The sequence below is a fragment of the Schistocerca americana genome, chromosome 7 (assembly GCF_021461395.2).
Source record: "Schistocerca americana isolate TAMUIC-IGC-003095 chromosome 7, iqSchAmer2.1, whole genome shotgun sequence".
Classification (NCBI taxonomy): Eukaryota; Metazoa; Arthropoda; class Insecta; order Orthoptera; family Acrididae; genus Schistocerca; species Schistocerca americana.
The window spans coordinates 281,248,276-281,267,042 of NC_060125.1; the positions used below are offsets into that span (position 1 = coordinate 281,248,276).

The following is an 18,767-nucleotide window of genomic DNA, read 5'->3' on the forward strand; positions in this document are numbered from 1 at the left end:
TTCACGTAATTACGACAGTAATGGTGGAGGAGATTCTGTTCCTTTGAACGATTATTTTTGTCATAGTGTTAACTTTTTCGAGAGGGCGTCCGCGTCTCTCTCGGGCAGTAGATATCCTAGTGCACGTCTTTGCCAACGAAAACGAAATGGGAGTCTCAGCTGCAGTGTTTACCGGAAAGCAGACAATGAAGAGCTAGCAGCTACCACCAGTCATCACATGAACGGTCTCTTCTGACCCTGAAAAGACCCTGAAAAGCTGCCACAAGGACTGATTCACTTATGATATGTATTAAGCTATAACGTCTTCCAAACCAGCGAATATCGGAAATTAGTCTACGTAAAATAGGTAAATAGAAGGTCTCCGAGAAGGATGATACGAAACTTGCGTTTCTGTCGTCTTGGCTTAGGGACACGAAAAATTGACCTTTTTCTCAGGGTCATCGATCCTCTGGTTTATTTGTGAGCTAGCAGCTATCGTCAGCAGTCACATGAAATGTCTCTTCTGAGAAGCTTGGTGCATCGAGCGGAAACATTTCCAGACATTGGATATCACTGATATTTTTCCACCATGAATTTGAATCCCATTCCAGAATCTATATTCTATGTATAGGTTGAACAATAGATGCGAGTGACTATATTTTATCTTACACGTTTTCGAATCCCAGCATTTCGTTCTAGGTCTCTCATTCTTGTTTCTCTCTTTTGATTCTTGTACACATTATATGTAACTCGTCTTTCCGTAAAATTCACACGTATTTCATTGAAAATATCTATCTTGACCATACTACACGATCGAACGCTATTTCTAACAAGGGAACCTTCCCATCGCACCCCCCTCAGATTTGGTTATAAATTGACACAGTGGATAGGCCTTGAAAAACTGAACACAGATCAATCGAGAAAACAGGAAGAAGTTGTGTGGAACTATGAAAAAATAAGCAAAATATACAAATTGAGTAGTCCATGTGCAAGATCGTCAACATCAAGGGCGGTGTACGCTGAGAAGCGCCGTGGTCCCGTGGTTAGAGTGAGCAATTGCGGAACGAGAGGTCCTTGGTTCGAGTCCTCCCACGGTTTAAATTTTACTTTCTTTATTTTCGCAATGTTACGATCTGACCGTTCATTTATTGACGTCTCTGTTCACTGTAATAAGTTTAGTGCCTGTGCTTTGCGACCGCACCGCAAAACCGTGCGATTAGTAGACGAAAGGACGTGCCTCTCCAATAGGAACCGAAAACATTTGATCGTAAGTTCATAGGTCAACCGATTCCTCCACTGGAAAACACGTCTGATATATTCTATACGACACTGGTGACCGCATGTGCGTCACATGACAGGAATATGTTGTCGACCCACCTAACTAGCACACTTGGCGAATGGGTAAAAAGATTCTTCTACCTTGCCCGATTTAGGTTTTCTTGTGGATGTGATAATCACTCCCAAAAAAGTGATGAAAACATAAGAGTTTGTCACATAAACTGCAACAAATGAATGCAACAGTTTCACAGTCGCACGGTTTTCCCTGTGATCTGTCAAATGTTTCCGTGTGTAGACCGTCAAATCCTGCATACGTCAAAGCAAATCTGAACATGTCCTAGAATTTTGGAGAGCGAAGTTTATTATGTGTGAGTGCCTGAACATTGATAATTGTCTTAAAATAAAAAATTAAACTTTTCAATCGAGAGAGGATTTGAACCAAGGACCTCTCGCTCCGCAGCTGCTCACGCTAACCACGGGACCACGGCGCTCGTAAGATGAAACTTTGCGTGATGTTGCCTAAATTGCGCATGAACTACTCAGTTTGTATATTTTATTTATTTTTTTCATAGTTCCACACAACTTCTTCCTGTTTTCTCGATTGATCTGTGATCAGTTTTTCATGGCCTATCCCTGTGCCAACTTACAACTAAATCTGAGGGGGGTGCGATGGGGAGGTTCCCTTGTAAGTCGACATATCTAGTCAGCGTTATTTTTCTTGTGCTTCCCTTCCATTCGCATGCACGGCTTCGGAAATGCTTATCCGGTGCCCTTGCCTTTCCGAAAGCCGAACTGATAGGCATGTACCTCAGTGTAAGATTTCTTTTAGACTATTCTGCTTATTGCTGTTGTCAGCATCGTGAAGACAATCGTACGATAGTCCTCGCATTTATCAGCTTTGCGCTCTTTGGGTTTGCAGATCGCTTAGCCACAGATGGGAGTGGTGCTTTCAAAAGCGGATTCGGTAGAACTGTTGCCCGTGAAAGGCTAACGTCGCAGGTTCGAGTCCCTATTCGGCACACAGATAAGCTGCTAGGAAGTACACACTCCACTGTCGAGTGAAGAATATTAGTGGGAACCATCGTATAAACGATGGGAGAGCTATGACTCAGCCTTTCTTTTTTTTTTTTTTTTTTTTTTCAGGAAAGATTGTTACGTAAGGTTACAGCAGTATCTCTGTGAAGTTTGGAAGGTTTAATGACAATAACCTGTTGTATGGGAGTACGTGTCATACTAGACTGCGAAGCCAATGGGTCGCTGCAAGTGATCTTTAATGACAGGAGTGGACTTCGGAGGTCTACTGCAGATCCACTGGGTAACTTGAAATGTGGTATTTCCGTTTCTCTTATGAACTATTAACTCTGAATTATGATTCTAATGTGTCTCATTGGGGACTATCTACGGAATTTGACAGGAACCAGTCAGGGCTACTGACTGTTGACAGGGCGTCTTCGAGAAAACCATTTCATACAAGCGACTTATCATTTGACGCCTCCCACCCCTTCGGCCCTTTTCCCTTGTACACATTCACCTCTGTCAGTTTTCGCTACTAGCTGCGACGTGCGCTGTGTACACCTCTTGACGTGGGGCGGCCATGGCGCCTTTCTCCTCTTGGTGTCCCAAACGGTCGTTACTGATAACAATACGTCATGTAAAGCGTGGCTCAAGATCTAGCTTGGAGCCTCAAGCGACGGCTTGTGTCGCTTAGGTCTTAAACTGGCCCTGACTGTTCGAGATATTCGTTTTTTATGTTCAGGTGGTGGAATGACGACATACAGAGTGATTCTGTGATGTAGTTACAAACTTTCATGGAGGTTGAAGTAAGGTAAATGTATCAGTACGAGGTAGGCACGCTTCTCCAGAAACGATCGCGGCGAAAGTTTCAGGTGAAAATCGTTATAATACCTCTGACAATACGTTAGATGTATCTGTACCGTTTTTGAGAAATGGTCGTATGGACCAAAACAAGAAGAAAATATCCACTAAATAAGAACTCTGACAGGCATAACTCATGAGCTATTACTACTTGTTCATCTTCGACAGTGCAAAACACATTTCTTCTACAGCAAGCTCTTTGTTTCCCATATCTAATAGTGTGAACCAAAACAAAATGAAACTCAAGAAAAAATAATTCCAAAGGGAATGCTGGGTGCTTGTTCAGTAGCAATGTTGAACAAGTGTTCGTAGCTTTTTGGAATGCGTTTCAGAACCTTTGTTTATTGGAACAGCTTTCTTCGTCCATACTACCACCTGTGAGTGTAGCCTGCTGTATGGTCACTACCTAGATTTAGCAGAATTTGGAATAATCAGTATGTAGTCGTGGTGTTGCCCTACACCAAGATACCGCTGGGCAGTAAGCGTAATAACGCACCATATGGTTTATAGTAACAAATACACAAAAGAATTAAGAGATGATGTAGCAGAAAACTGAGCGGCCTAGCATTAATAGCCGGAGCAGGCAGAAATGTATCACATCACGACAAGACTCTCCTTATGAGCTGTGTGGCTAAGTGCAGGGTTTTACTGTAACAAGAGCACACAGGAGTGAATGGCAGCAGATGTTGAAGCAAACGTATTCCGAGGCCAGCAGCATCACCACTACTCTGAGGCCATGCTAGACAGTGAGAACACTGGGCACTGCCAGGTTCAACCATGGATTGAAGACCAGATCAGGCGAGCCACCGCCAGCATTGAATCTCCTTGCAGAGCTTGGTGCCACAGCGCACTGACTTTCCATCCTCTCCTACCGCCATCCGACTCCTGCCCGGCGGCAACGGGTCATGTTCCATGCACAGCAGTCTCCTTTGTCTCTATGTGGGCTATTGCCAGATCTGAGCCGCCTAAATGCGAGTGTCTGCCACTGCAGAACGCCGTCGCAGCACAACACGGGATGCTGCTTACGTCAGGGCTGCGGCTGACTGACTGGCCAAGGGCCGCCGCTCTTCCTGATCTGAGCACTACAGAGTGCTGACGCTGCATCTTATCGCCAAGGTGACAGCGGCCGTCAATGAGCCTTTTCTGGCATGGGTAACTGGAGTGCGGGATGTCTGCCTCACATTACTGATGACGTAACGTCGACCAAAAGCTAATGAAGTATTGTTGGTAAGCGTATCTACTGGGCCGGCCCAAGGTCCCTACACGAGATTAATACGCTTCTCCATCATCTCTGAAAAGTTCGAGCATCATAACGTAATCATGAAGGTATATAGCTGTAGGCTGTGACTCATTGACATTGTAGCACTGGAAACTTACCCTTGTTTGTTAATGTAGAAGCGGAGTCTGTTATTTGCTCCCAACAATATACATTTCCTAGTGAATTAGGGAAAGAGAAATTGTCCCAAACTGCTACTAAATGATCTTCACTGTTTTGTACCATGGCCTATTTCCAGGCTCGCAAACTCATCACCAGATATACGTGATATGTATGCACCAAACTGAATTTAGCAAGGTGGCACAGTGGTTAGCACACTGGACTCACATTCGGCAGGACGACGTTCAAACGCGTGTCTGGCCATCCTTATTTAGGTTTTCTGTGATTTCCCAAAATCACTTCAGGCAAATGCTGGGGTGGTTCGTTTGAAAGGACAAGGCCGACTTACTTCCCTGATCCGATGGGACCAATGACCTCCCTGTTTGGTCACCAACCACCGAATAAATGTGCGATCATCTGACATTACATACCCATCAACTACATCCATTAACAGAGGACCATAGCACCACTCACAAAGCGACACCCACTGTAGCTGGTTGCAGAGATTTATATATCGCTACCACTGCATACAGAAAAAGAAACACCTTCACATCACAACTTTATTTTACTGGACAAAGCAGTTTCTTACCTCTTTTAAGCAATCCTGGGATCCATCACTGATTAAGAAGCAAAGAAAAGTGGATACGGTAACAGTTGCACGACTGACTGACTGTAGCATGCGTGAAAGAACGCTAGTGTCACATTCAGCGCTCATCCTGGCACAGACGGTGCCCTCTCGCAACTACTATCATTTGGCATTCTGTGTGCTTGTATCTTTTGAGATATCAACTTCTTGTATTACAAGTACTATGCGGTACTTTAAATCTTCTAATATATGTAATGATTATCTACATTTTACTTCAGTTCTTATCTTAAAATAGTCCACCTTCATAGTTTAGTGGTGAGTAGGGCTTCATGCTGAGGACCCAGCTCCGATCTTAGGACACATACAGAATACAACATCAAGACAAACAATGGTGATATTAATAGTTGTCTATAACAACCAGACGTTAGAAAATTGTCGTAAGTAGCGTATAGGCACACGACAATTTTGTAAGGCCTGCGTGTTATAGGCAACTATAAATACGACCATTGTTTGCTTTGATGTTGTAACCTGTATGTGTCCTAAGATCCGATGACGGCGGATTTAGTTTCACCGAAAGCGGTAATTATGGAATAAAATGAATTCCTGCGATCTTGGCTACCAGTTTATTGTTTTACAGCCATCTAGATCGCTCCCACATGTGCACAATGTGCTTACTATAACATTTCGTTCTATCACTGTGGTACCTTTGTCGGTTGGCGAGCGAGTTTTTTACCTATTTGTATTGACTGAAGACTGTAATGATGCGCGACGGTGGAAGTTCGCAGCAAAGACAGTGGACGTTGTGAGTACCTTACCTGCTAGTTCTTCTGTTGCTCCCGTCTTTCGCTTAGTACGACCCATTTGTAAACACAAAAGAACTCAATTAGAAGCCTTCTTCTATAGCCAACCATTTATACCATGAGAGTTCGTTGTCAACATGTTTAGTAATCATGTTGTTGCAAAATGGCACAGGTGCTAAATTTAACTTCAGTGGAGTAACTAACGTGTTTTCTTCTCTCAAAACAAGGAACGGAAGAGTAAAATAGGGTTCAGCAAAGAGGTATGTTATCAGCATTTAATTGTATCTCTTTCCTTTTATTATTACTTAATAAAAATATGACTGGCGAAAAGTCTGCTCTTTGTTGTACATGTTACTAAATACAATGTACAGCATCTGCCCCGAACTGTAAAACAAGGTTTTGTTTTATTTTAATTTTTATACAACGTTTACGCAATTTCCATTTAATTTACTGCAGTGATCCTATTAATATTTTGCGTACTATTTATTTACATCCACGTAGTTCGTTTAAGAAATGTTTTTCAATAATGCTTCATTTTTTTAAAGCTACTTGATAAATTACATTATAAGCTAAAGCTGCTTTGCCGAAAAGAAGTTTTACAAGATGGTCATAGATTTTTCGGTTTCACCATGGGCGGGGAATAGCCCCTCGATACGGCTCTGCGCGCAGATAAGTAAACTTACCATCCCGTACTACACCAAATATGAGGTATGGAATTACATTAGACACTGACAGTGCAAATTCCATGAAGACGTTCCAACTTAACGACAGGATTTGACAAAAAAAGGAATTCTTTACAATTACATTTCCTTGTAATCAGAGACTAATTTATACGAAAGGGTTAAAAATTATTTGGAGTATACGTGGGACGTACAGAAAGTCTGAGCTAGACCGCAGCTGTCCCAGAACGTACCCTTTAGCGATGATTGTGTGTGTGTGTGTGTGTGTGTGTGTGTGTGTGTGTGTGTGTGTGTATGTGTGTGAATCGTGGATTCTTGGGAAAAAGGAAAGACCTATTCTATTCTAAATACACTTTTTTGCTGCACTATGTATATTTTTACTGGTAGGGACGCAAGTTAATCGTTTCGGCGTTTTTGCCACTATCGAATGTACCTGTGAAGGTGGTATAATAGACATAACGTTGTTCCTTACTTGTATATTAGTCTACGTATACTTATGGCATGTCGATTGTGTTTTTATGATATAATCAATTTATTTATATGGAACTTTGCCGACAAAAAGGAAGCCTAATGAGGCAACGTTAAATGGAAAGAATGAAAGGAGGACATTACTCAAAATCAGAAAAAGGAGAAACTAAATATATGGGACACAAATTCTCGAAGAACTTAATTTGAGAAAAGATCCTGGAAAGCAAATTAAGAAACTGTTCCAGATCACAAATATCTCAGACTAGGGTCTGTGGAATGTGCAGCAGACGCTATAACCACGGGGTATGATACATATGGCAAACAGGAAGACTGACAACGTCATCGAGGAATTACTTTTAGTGGATGATGTTGAGATTATCGCCATATTACATTACACTTGAAGACAGTGGTTCGCGAGAAACATTCTAAGTGTCCGTTCTTTACGTTGCGATATCGTGCTCCAATTGTGTTTAGTGTGTATAGAAATCGGATTGAAAGTCATAAAACGTACGTTTGCTATCTGTATTAACATTGTTTCACTGAAGCATGAGAGACCGCCAGTATTGATTAAAAATAATTACGGAACACAGCTTACGTTTCATGACCATCTAACTCATACAGTCCTTAGATCTTTCCACGCCGGTTTATTCCTTTGTTTCTGTCGATAGTACTGGAATGTAAATTTCAAGCAAAATGTTTTAGTTTCTATACATATATTTTTCAAACATTATTTGCTGTACGGCCCTTTTTTAGTATTGTGAGATATTTCACCCTCAGCGCGGACACGGAGATGAGAACATATAGCTGAGCGTGGGACTGCTAGTACCTGCGTCACGTGGCTCTGACAGCTGTGAATTACAGCCAGAGTTCCTCGTCCCAGGCCACGCGCAGTTATCACACGCCAAGCGTGGGTATTAGCTCCAGATGGGAGTCCACAAACGTGTCTACTGCTTCAGCAAAACCACTACCAGCTGAAATAATTATATTTGCGATTATTCAAACTGGAAACAAATTACGAGCCACAAACTTTTATATAGTTAATTTGTGATAAAAACTACTGCTGGCAGTGTTTATACGTGGCGATTAACAGGTGCTCAGAATATGACAACCACCTACACGTCGTTACGGTATCATCTTCACTCAAAAGACACTCATTACTAGATTATGTGGAAGATAGAAACTACTGTCGGATTATTGCGTTCATGTAATGCAGCAGCTCTCAGAAAAAATCTGCATTCTCGATGTAAGCCCGTGACTGATTTCAGGTAATTAGTACCAACCAGTCTCCTATCACTAGATTAAGAACTGAAGCTACAGCTAAGATTTATGAAGTGCCATTATTTTTGCATGCTCGATTACGTTTCAGTCCGGTATTACACTATCAAATTTCTTTGTCAAAGTTTTGATGAAACATGTTATCAAATATTCCGTCAAATATATTTGACAAAGATCTTTGACGTAGCGCTAGAAGGGGTATTACACTGTCATCATATTTTTCTTCAAAGTTCAAGATGGCGGACAACAACAACTTGTTACTAACCGCAGCGGTTGCATGTACCACAATTGCACTGTGTGCACATGCGAAAGAGAACTGGGGGGAAAAAGGAAAATATCTGGGAGAAGCCGTGGGTTTTACGACGACACGATAAAAGCATTCAACAAAACTTGTTATGTGAGCTTGTAGTGGAGGACATCAAGTCGCACATCAATTACTTAAGAATGGATGAGCATACATTTCTGTCTGTCCTCAATGAAGTGTATCCTCATACCATAAAGCACAATATTCACTTAAGAACTGCTACATCTGTAGAAGACAGGCACACTGTAACACTCCGATTCCTTACTACAGAGAGGGTTAGGACAGGTTAGGTTAGGTTAGGTTAGGTTAGGTCAGGTCAAGTATCCAATCTTCTTAATCTATTATTATATTCAGCGTGCCTCACGTTGTAAAGCGCCTCATCAGCTTCATACATCTCTATTAATTTTGTAGTTGTTGGCACACAAAAACACTACAGACGACAGAATGCTATGTGGTAACATGTCACATTGCAATGAACAGAAGACAAGCGACTTCTTTGATCAAGTCTACAGCGAGGCCCTAGATTTGATCAAATATTGGACGACATTTGCCAACGTTCCCTACTACACCATCAAATATCTTTGACAAAGATACTGGACAAAGATATTTGACAAAGAAATTTGATAGTGTAATACCGGCCTAAGCGCAGACTGGAGTGATTCTTTCCACGTTAGTTTCTACAAAACGTACGCAATTTATATCTCCAAACAGATTTATACGAGTCCCTAGGAAAGGTTATACGGAAGTCCTAAATCAGATTTTGTGGACTAGAATTGCAATGATCTCCCACAAAAACCACGTCTATAGGAGCTGCTTCACCTCATTGTGAAGTTACGTGAGAGACACTAGTTTAGGGACAGACGCACAAAGTTCTGCGTCTTTCTGAAGGCTTGGACTGTGGGAAAGGACTTCTTCAGAAGTTCGTTGGCGTCTGGTAAGATTGCATTTCCAGTATTACCAACAGGTGATGGAAAAGACTGCTTTTCGACGACGAATGTCTCTTTCATAATCTTGAAACTGACTAACAATACACGTTCTTTTTAACTAGTGGTCACTGAAAGTTAGAAAACTAGTGTCGCTCTACTGCGCCTCTCTATTTACAACGATAAATGACTAATACAGATTACAGTCTGTGGTAAACTTCAATCTCTGTAGTAAGAAACTACTTCATGAAGATTCTAACCGTAGCTCCATGGTTGATGTTTTGATGTACCAGCAGCCTACTGAGGTACTACGACGGCTGGTACTATAGTTTCGGATGATACACGTTCCTCTGTACGTTCCAATGCGCTACTAGACGTGGCAGTGTTAGCAGCGCCTCGTTTTCATGCATGTATGCAACTTAACTGATTTTCATAGTTGAACTTTTGTCTTGAATCTAAATCGGAAACCGCATGCGGACCTTCATGTGCGGTATTTTTCATTCATCCCTATATTTTTTGTATGCTAAAGGCACTATTTATATCGAATTGTAACTGTAACATGTCGATGGGTAATGTTGACACCTATCCACCATGGTTTCTAAATTGTCTGGGTCGTAGGAACATGTAACCAGCGATGGTGTCCAAACTCTGTATTCTAGATACTGTAGTTCAGTAGCTGCAAAAAGGCGATGACGATGATGTTTTTTGGTTTGTGGGGCGCTCAACTGCGCGGTTAACAGCGCCCGTGCAAATTCCGAACCATTCCTCTGACCAATCTCTCCACTTTCATGATGATGATGAAATGATGAGGACAACACAAACACCCAGTCATCTCTGCAAAAAGAGAAGATTAAGTAAACTTATTTGTGGCAAAATATTTTTAAGACTTTTAGCGTTCGTAGGAGCTCTAGTTGTTTCTGGTATGGTGGCCTCGTTGACGATTATCTTTAGATGTCTTTAATATTGTGATACGACTGCAAGAAAGAAAAACTGATTCTGTTTCAGAGAAATTAAATTCTTATGGAGAATGTTTTCTTTTCAGATTGGCAGTCTCGATGGTTTCTTCCTCCTGGAGCACCAAAGACTACATAAACGATCAACGACGCCAAGTGATCACCACCATCATGCGTTGATGGCAGAGAAGCAGGTAAGACGAATAGTCTGATGTATCTTTCATTTCAGTTACCGACTTCCGGTCTGCTACTAGCCAATACCTCCATGAACTTAAGTAATCCACCTTTCTAACTAGTATTAAAATCGGAAAGTGTGCTTTCTGTTCAACGCAGCCCTGTTCCTGGCTAAATTTCAGTCTTTGGAACAGAATGGAGATGGATATACAGTGTCAGTCAGTGAATTAATCCTACATCCCTTGTATTCCAGTTACGTCTCGACCCAGCTACACATGTTAGAATGTTATTAGTATCAAATTTAAAGTAAGTTATCCACTATTATTCCGAATTCTGTCGCTTGACTCCCGCATGTGCGAAAAAATGGGAAGACTGTGGTGAGTACGCGATAGTTCCAAATGACATTTCAACAAAATCCGGCTGTCGGTTTGACGGCTAAAGCATGTAAGTATTACGTTCTAAATATCGTAACATCTCCAGAACTATCTATAGAACATAGCAAAATAAAATGTTGATTTGTCTCCGTGAGATGTGTGACGCTTATAACAAGTATTTATATACATCCATTTTCAAAAGCGATGTTGACAAAGTAAAGCCATTACAGAAACCTAGACGTCGTTCAGTGAGGACATCCTTACACTTCAGCTGAATATAAAATCACGATTTTTTAAAGGGATGGGGAAATATTTGAGGTAGACACCTTCACTGACATTCTCTATATAACTAGGTCACAGACACGAGATACTCAATTGCAGTTTTTCTTTTTGATAATAAAGCTCGTTCTGCGTGAAATTAGACTCATTTACGCTTGACAGAGTACAAGAAATGAGAAACAGTCGTGATAAATTAAAACTCGGAGCGGTACTGCACCAGTACTTTCAGACAATGAAAGTCCACGGAGCATGATCGACTAATAGCTCTAAGAAACCATCACCATTTTACCAATGAAGACTTTCTGCAAAATACTTCGCCGGATTTCTTATGATGTAACCTTTAAAGAACGATCAGTCAGTATGTATTCTGCTGTGAAAAGGGAATATACGGTTGTCTTTGCTCCTGAAGGAGAAATTATCTTTTTGTATAAATTCCAGAACATTAAAGCCACATAAGGAGGTGGACAAGAGTCTTTGTGCTTGCAGTCGTAACTATGACATTTACAAGGCAGACATACATCAAAAGGCATAGGTAAATAATAGGTCACGTTAGTGATTTTCATATGAAATACAGTAGCTAAGATACACCGTAAGTAGGCTTCGTCAACCTAATTGTATGTGGCACTTGTAGATAGAGATAAAATTAAGTTTCAGATTAGTAGAAACGAATAAAATTCGTTCGTTATCACTGTAAGTGGTTTAGTGAAGATGCGTTATTTGTGAATGAAATTTCTAAGAGTTGTACATATTCGACTGGTCTGTTGAATCTTCCATAGGTAATGTCTGATACATTGGGTAACTACGAGTGAAATGTAGAAATTAATACCTCCACAGTTTGGTAGCTGTATGGCATTCAATTAGCAATGAGTTTTTTAAACTAGATGTGGCATAGATAAAGAAACTTTTGTATACTTTCCCGCGAAATTCCTGCCAATATTAAGGACAGAAGAGTTGTAACACGCTGTTAGATATATCGTGGGGGTGCTGTGTACTTAAGTTGCCCTTGTTGATTCAAACCATTTTCAAGAATTGGTCACATATAGGAATGTACGTAAATTAACCACGAAGATTCATAAACTTTCACGTCATTTTCTTGGGCATGACGTACCAGTGTCCTTGTTTTGGTGAGAATTATATCATGTAGTAATAGTAATGATAATGGGGTCAGTATTGTCTACGTTTTCTTACAGTTCTGTAATTTACATTTTCATACAGCAATACGTATATCATTATTTCTGTAGTAAATAAGGGTTTGCATCATGAAAAGCTTTCGTCATAGCCTTGAGTGTATTACTGTCAACCTCCGATTCATATTCATGGCTGTTAAAAATACTTCTGCTCACATTTTAACCACAACTATGCTACTCCTAGTAACATTAAAATCTTTAACCCACTTTTGTACGATCACATTACGGGTGACAAGCCAGTACAAATAGAAAATACCATCTAGAACAATATAAAGGGAAATACCACAAAACAAGTGTAATGACCACAAAACTAGTAGCAGGAAACGTAGAAGCCAAGTTTAAATTCGTAGGAAGAATGTTATGGGAATGTGATTATCCACGAAAGTAGCAGTTTACAGAACACTTCTTCCGCCGACTCCTTGGTATTGCTCTTCTTTTTGGGATTGTTGTCAGGTAGGATTAACAGAAGGGAGAGACGAGATCCTTAGAAGGGTGGAACGTTTCGTCACGGAATTGTTTAGTCGGTGAGAGGGTATAACAGAACGACACTGGTAGACGCTATAAGAGATACGTTGTGTGAAAATTGGAGATTTACTATTAGCATTCCGAGAGGGAACTTTCTAGGAAGAGTCAGACAGCATACTACTACCTCCCACAAACGTATCACGACATGAGCACAACGAGAAAATTGTGGAAATTTGCAATTAACTCTAATATTTACCGATTATAGTAATGCCCCTCACGTAATTCAGGAATAGAACAGGGAATGAGTGTACTCTTGGTGGTACCTGATATATTCGCCACCATATAGACGGTTGCGGAACAAGCTGCAGATGTAGATGTGAAATCTGTCATTTGTTCACTGGATGCTATTCATCTCTTCAAAATCTTTAAAGTTTACTAGTTAAACGTCTCATACTTGAGTAGACTCATGAGTATTGATTAGGAATTTACTCGTTAGGAGCCTACATTAACTTCATACGAGGCCATACTAGCTGAAATTTGGACTAGATATATTCTTTCGTCTCCAAGATATTATATTGTCTGCCAAAAGCGTAAACATATTTAAACTTTAAGATGTATTAGTATTGCTGAGTACGTTAATCCGGCCAGCTGTCTTGAGTACATGTATTGCTAGAGTTTACCGTCTACTTTCTGCCTCAGAAATCTGTTGTGCTCTTCGTCACTAACGGGTCACCATTGCAGGACCTTTGGAAGACATCACGAATTGAGTGTAAGGGACGGGATGTAATGTGTTTGACAGAAAGCAAGTTCCATACAATTGGCTGTAAATCTTTCCTTGTTTGTGGACAGTTATTCACTGTACCATTAAATTCGCGCAGCCATTTTTTGCTCCATATGTGTTAAATTCACAGCGTAGAGGTTTTCCAGTAAATGTTTCGTCTTTATATAACCTACATTGTAGTAAACTGCAAATGCTTCAACTGCTGTTGGTTGCGTGCTGTAGAGTTTATTATGGGATTATGGTCTAAGTATTCTTGGGAGAATGGAGCGACGTGTTGGGGTAAGGATGAAGGAATAGTGGATGATGGGCCGTTACGTGAGTATGTAATTTTTAATTTATTTTACTTTTAATTTTTATGTTACTTCTTTTACCTTGTTTATTCTATCTAGAGGGAAGTAAAAGGTATAAATGTTGATATTTCTATTGGTGACTGGCAGCTGTTGTGAGCACCATTACATCAGTATTTACTTCACTTGCGTAATAATAATTTTAGCTATTAGAAGTGATATGAATTTTGGTTGTTAGTGCCTCTGTGTGTCAAGAACAAAAAGTAATGCATACTTTCCCCTGGAACGTAGGTCAGGTATTGAAGTGTGACACATGGACACAAAACGGTTAGTCTATACTGACAGGGATAGTCCGCTTACTTGTTAGTGGTGCAGCTACAAAGACACATCAGGTCGTCAGTTTTGTGAGGTGTTTGTGGGAAGGCAGTTCAATGCAGAGAAAAACCAATCAATAATGTGATGTGTGCGTATATATTAAGATATCGCATGTAAAAATGTGTGTACATAGAGTCCTTAATTTGTGACAGTATCCATTACCGGTACCTCTCAAAACCGCAGATTTAGAGACTTTGTGCGATAGAATTTTGTTTTTCATAAGTAAATAGGTTTTATACATAATTATTAAAATGCGTTAAAATAAAGGTACGCCACAATACCAGAACCTCTGTCTTAAAAAATTAAGCACTAAGTACAAAAACGCTCTTCTCTGTCACCTCATCTATTTCATGGCGGAATTTGGTGCGGCAAAAGCATACGGATCCAAAGAAATACCAGTTTGAAAGAGTTGCTCTTCAAGAAAAAGCAAATTAACCGTTTATTACTTCTACAGAACCTGTAAAAGTCTAGAAGTTGTAGGCTCTCTACTCTCATCTTGCTGTACTGATTATTAAAAACCACATTCAGAGGAAACTTCCCAAAATTGCAGACTACACAAAGAAAGTCGTAATCAAGCAGCTGCATTTTTCTACAAGTTGAAAACTGAGGTTCTGATTGTTCCAGTTTGTAAAGTAGTGCTCCTTAGCTTTCAAGGAATAACCTAAAACATGGTGTGCAGAATCAAGAACAACATTCTAAGGTATGGGCAGTCTCCAGATGATAAAAGAGGTTCCCATAAAACCGGACCAAAAAGGATATCAGATCCAACAGTTAAGTTGACTGAGTGCTGTAATAAGTTCTGTAAAGTAAGGCAGTCGCACGACCCTCTGCATGAAAAAGCAGATTGAAAATACCTAACATAATATTTGACCATAAGTGATACGCTTCTTGAATTTTTACTTTGAGTACCATATCAGTCTTCCTTATAAGAGCTTTAGGACAGTGTGTAACTTTTAAAATAACTTCGAATATTCCAAGTCTATTGCAGATAGTATATGTGATTCTCAGAACAGCAAAACAGAGGCTGAGGAGAGAGATTTTGAGAAGAGTCGATTACTAGCGCAAAAAATATTTCACTTGAAAAGGGCAGAAGCTTTTGTTAATATGTTACTAACCTACATTCTAATAACAAAAGCAAGCACCCATTAACAATAATTCATGTTTTCAGATGTAAAACATGCCCTTGTAGCATTTGCAGTGAAATGCCACTTACTGTATAAAGCCCTTATGGTACGATGTTTTTGGGATTCACAGTGTGGCAGATGAGACGGTTTCTATTTATCACTGTCCTGAAAGATGGCAATGTCCTATGAACTCGCATCCATGATTTTTAACTACATAAACGTAATTTCATTCGTAAATAGAAGAGATGAGCTTCGCTGGCTTAAAAGGTAGCATTCCCAAGTAGGCATGGAACTTCGTAGTTGATGGAACTTTGCGGGCATGTAGAGAAGAAAAAAATAGTGCAATACGTATTTTGTTTTGTTTGTGACCAGTTTTGCTACAAAAGCGTAAAACACAGCACGAAAGCTAACGTTACTTTTTACATTAGGACGGAATATCTTCGAAAAGATGATGCTTAAAGAAAGTTTCATATAATATTTATGTGCAATTAAAGTTCTTGAAAACTGAGTAATCCACATTTGTAATAACTAGAAGCTTTTCAGATACTCACCACCATTAATTAATTTTGAAAAATGAATGCTATGGTTGCAACTTAAATTACAGAAGCTTTCAAGCCACATAATTCCTGTATAATATAGCTGGTTTCTGAAATACCATTTTCGGAAAATAAGCTGTATAAAGAATGCTGTCTTAGTGTTTTCTACATTCCTAATTAAAACAGCTAAACATTCATTACCAACCTAATTATTAATTTCACTTATATTTATCTTTAGTTTTAAATTAAAATTTTACGTTTTATATTCAGATTTTATAGTTTTTTAGTTTACTGTTTCACATACGTGGATTTTGTGATTTGAAAATAGTAAACACCACATTTTATGACAGAAAATAATGACAATCTGTAAAGAAACGCTTAAAACAAATGCTATTTTACGCCATACAAATAAAATAAACAAAATTTCCTCATCTAATTTGTACGACAGAGAAGACAATATAAAACAAAATTCAGTAGGATTCAAAGAGTCATAGATGATCCACTGAATATAGCGATTTCTTCGAGGGAAGTTTTACTACATTTGAAAGTCTTGGGGAAGAGAACTGATCATGTACTAATGAGTGGAGCTTGATTCTACTGTTTCTGAAATTGAGGCTGACATCATTATCATTCTGCTGAAATACACCTTTAAAACTAATCAAGAACTTATATCAAAATCAGTATAAGTCCAATGGCTGTAACTGTGCCGTCTAGCCTTCTGCAATCACTACATCAAAAAGTTTATTGTCCAAAGGTGCAATTCTCTAAACGGTTCTTCCACCTTGATCTCCACAAAAGTGTAACAGTCATACAGATGTTTTTCCATCACTGGGACGAAAATATATTTCAAATATCTCTAACGTGGTCTGATGTTTGTTTACTAGATTTAAATTCTCTTAAAAGAGAATTTGGAGTATCAAGAAGAGATTTTCGATTTCCTGTCCAAACTCGAATTAGTTTCCATGAGAACTATGAGGAGGCAGGTGGACACTGCGGAAAATGTCGTTTTGTGGACAAGAAAGAATGGTGATCCCAAAGGACTCCTCGGCTCAGTGACAGCCGTGGAACAAATACACCTGTCGATGTTTGTAAGAACTTCTTGAGAAAATTTTCAAACCTAACAGCCACGAATGAGTTTGATGTCAAACTCCAAGTGAGAAACAGTATAATCAAGCTGCAGTCGTTAGAACATAATCAATTCTCTTCGCCGAGGCTTACCGACGTCCAGAAATATGCTAGAGACAGATCAGGATTTTAGAGGACCACCAATGACAGTGGGAAATCCTGCTAAATTTTTATTTATATTGTGTACTCCGCCGTGTATATTAAGTGAAAAAATTTCGTTTATTTTATGTGTATTTTATCTTACAGGTCCGTCTTGATCAAACAAACCTTTACACAGTATGTAACCAACTAAGTTCAGTTTGCTGACGCTAAATCTATAAAAGTCCTGGTGCTACACAAGAATGATAAAAAGTATTTACGTGATTAACAGCCATGTATACCAGCCATACATACCATAAAATATTCTGATGTAGTAAAAGTTTATGTGACAGAGACGGGCCTGTAAAACAATGTGCCAAAAACATGATAATGGACTCGTTTTCATACTTTATGTCTTCAACTGATAAATTTATGTGCATATTATAAAAAATTATCTTTTAAGTATTTCATTACAGATTATGATTATTGTAATTATTTTCCATTATAATAACGAATTTCTTACTATTTTCAATTCAGAAAATACATGTACATGAAACATTAAACTAACAAACAAAAATTTAATTATTAATGTAAAACTTAAAACAAGAATTTAATTATAAATTGTGAGTAAATAAATAATTAGAATAGTAGTGAATGGTTAAGTGTCTTAATTAGAGATGGTAGAAATATTCCCACAGCACACTGTATTCAACTAAAATTCTAAAAATAGTATTTTAGGTGCCAGCTTTGCTAAACAGGGATGTTTGTGACTTCAAAGCCCGTTTACTCTATGTTGTAACGAAAGTGATGGAAGTCTTTATTTTTCAAAATTAATTAACAGTAGTGTGATATTTTGCAAAAATTCAAATTATTACGAAGCTAGTTATATGGTTTTCAAGAACATTAATTACATATCAACTTCTATATGAAAATAATTCATACATGTCATCGTTTAGAATCTATTTCCTTTCAGCTGGAAATGCCAAATTACATTTCAGTGTGTATTTCACCCCATAAAAGTGCAATTAAGCACAAACTAAAAAATAAGTATTAAAATATTTTCCCCCTCTACACATCTGCTGAGTTTCATCGAGATCGTTTGTTGAGACTTAGGAATATTCCGTTGTTAGTGATGTGTGTTCTGAGCAGAAGAAAAATAGAGTTGAGGTTCAGTTCTTGTTCAGTCAGGTGCACGTCTCAAAGGTCTATAAAAGAATCTCATATTTTCTCCCAGTGACAAATCTGTGATACAAATGGTCAAGACCTCTTGTTGATAGGGCACAATAATCGGAATGTCTGAAATTTTGGTCAGGTAATTTGTTGATGCCCGTACATTACCTCACCAATTTCCGCTGAAAATAATGGTATTTGATGATTTAGTGGACTTTAAACGTGCTACTGATCCATTCTGTTTAAAAAGACTAAACACTAGAAGCGTAGAAGAGGTCAAAATGACGCCTGTCATACGTTTTTCGCTCATATCTAA

At 39.0% G+C, this 18,767-nt stretch overlaps 1 protein-coding gene across 1 annotated transcript in view; it reads left to right on the plus strand.

The window, feature by feature from the left end:
• LOC124622874 (furin-like protease 2) overlaps positions 1 to 18,767 on the plus strand; it is a 790,830-nt gene that overhangs the window by 248,374 nt on the left and 523,689 nt on the right. The window contains exon 3 of the mRNA XM_047148668.1: positions 10,586 to 10,690. Coding sequence (XP_047004624.1) covers positions 10,586 to 10,690 — 105 coding nt within the window. The remainder of the gene's footprint in view (positions 1 to 10,585; positions 10,691 to 18,767) is intronic.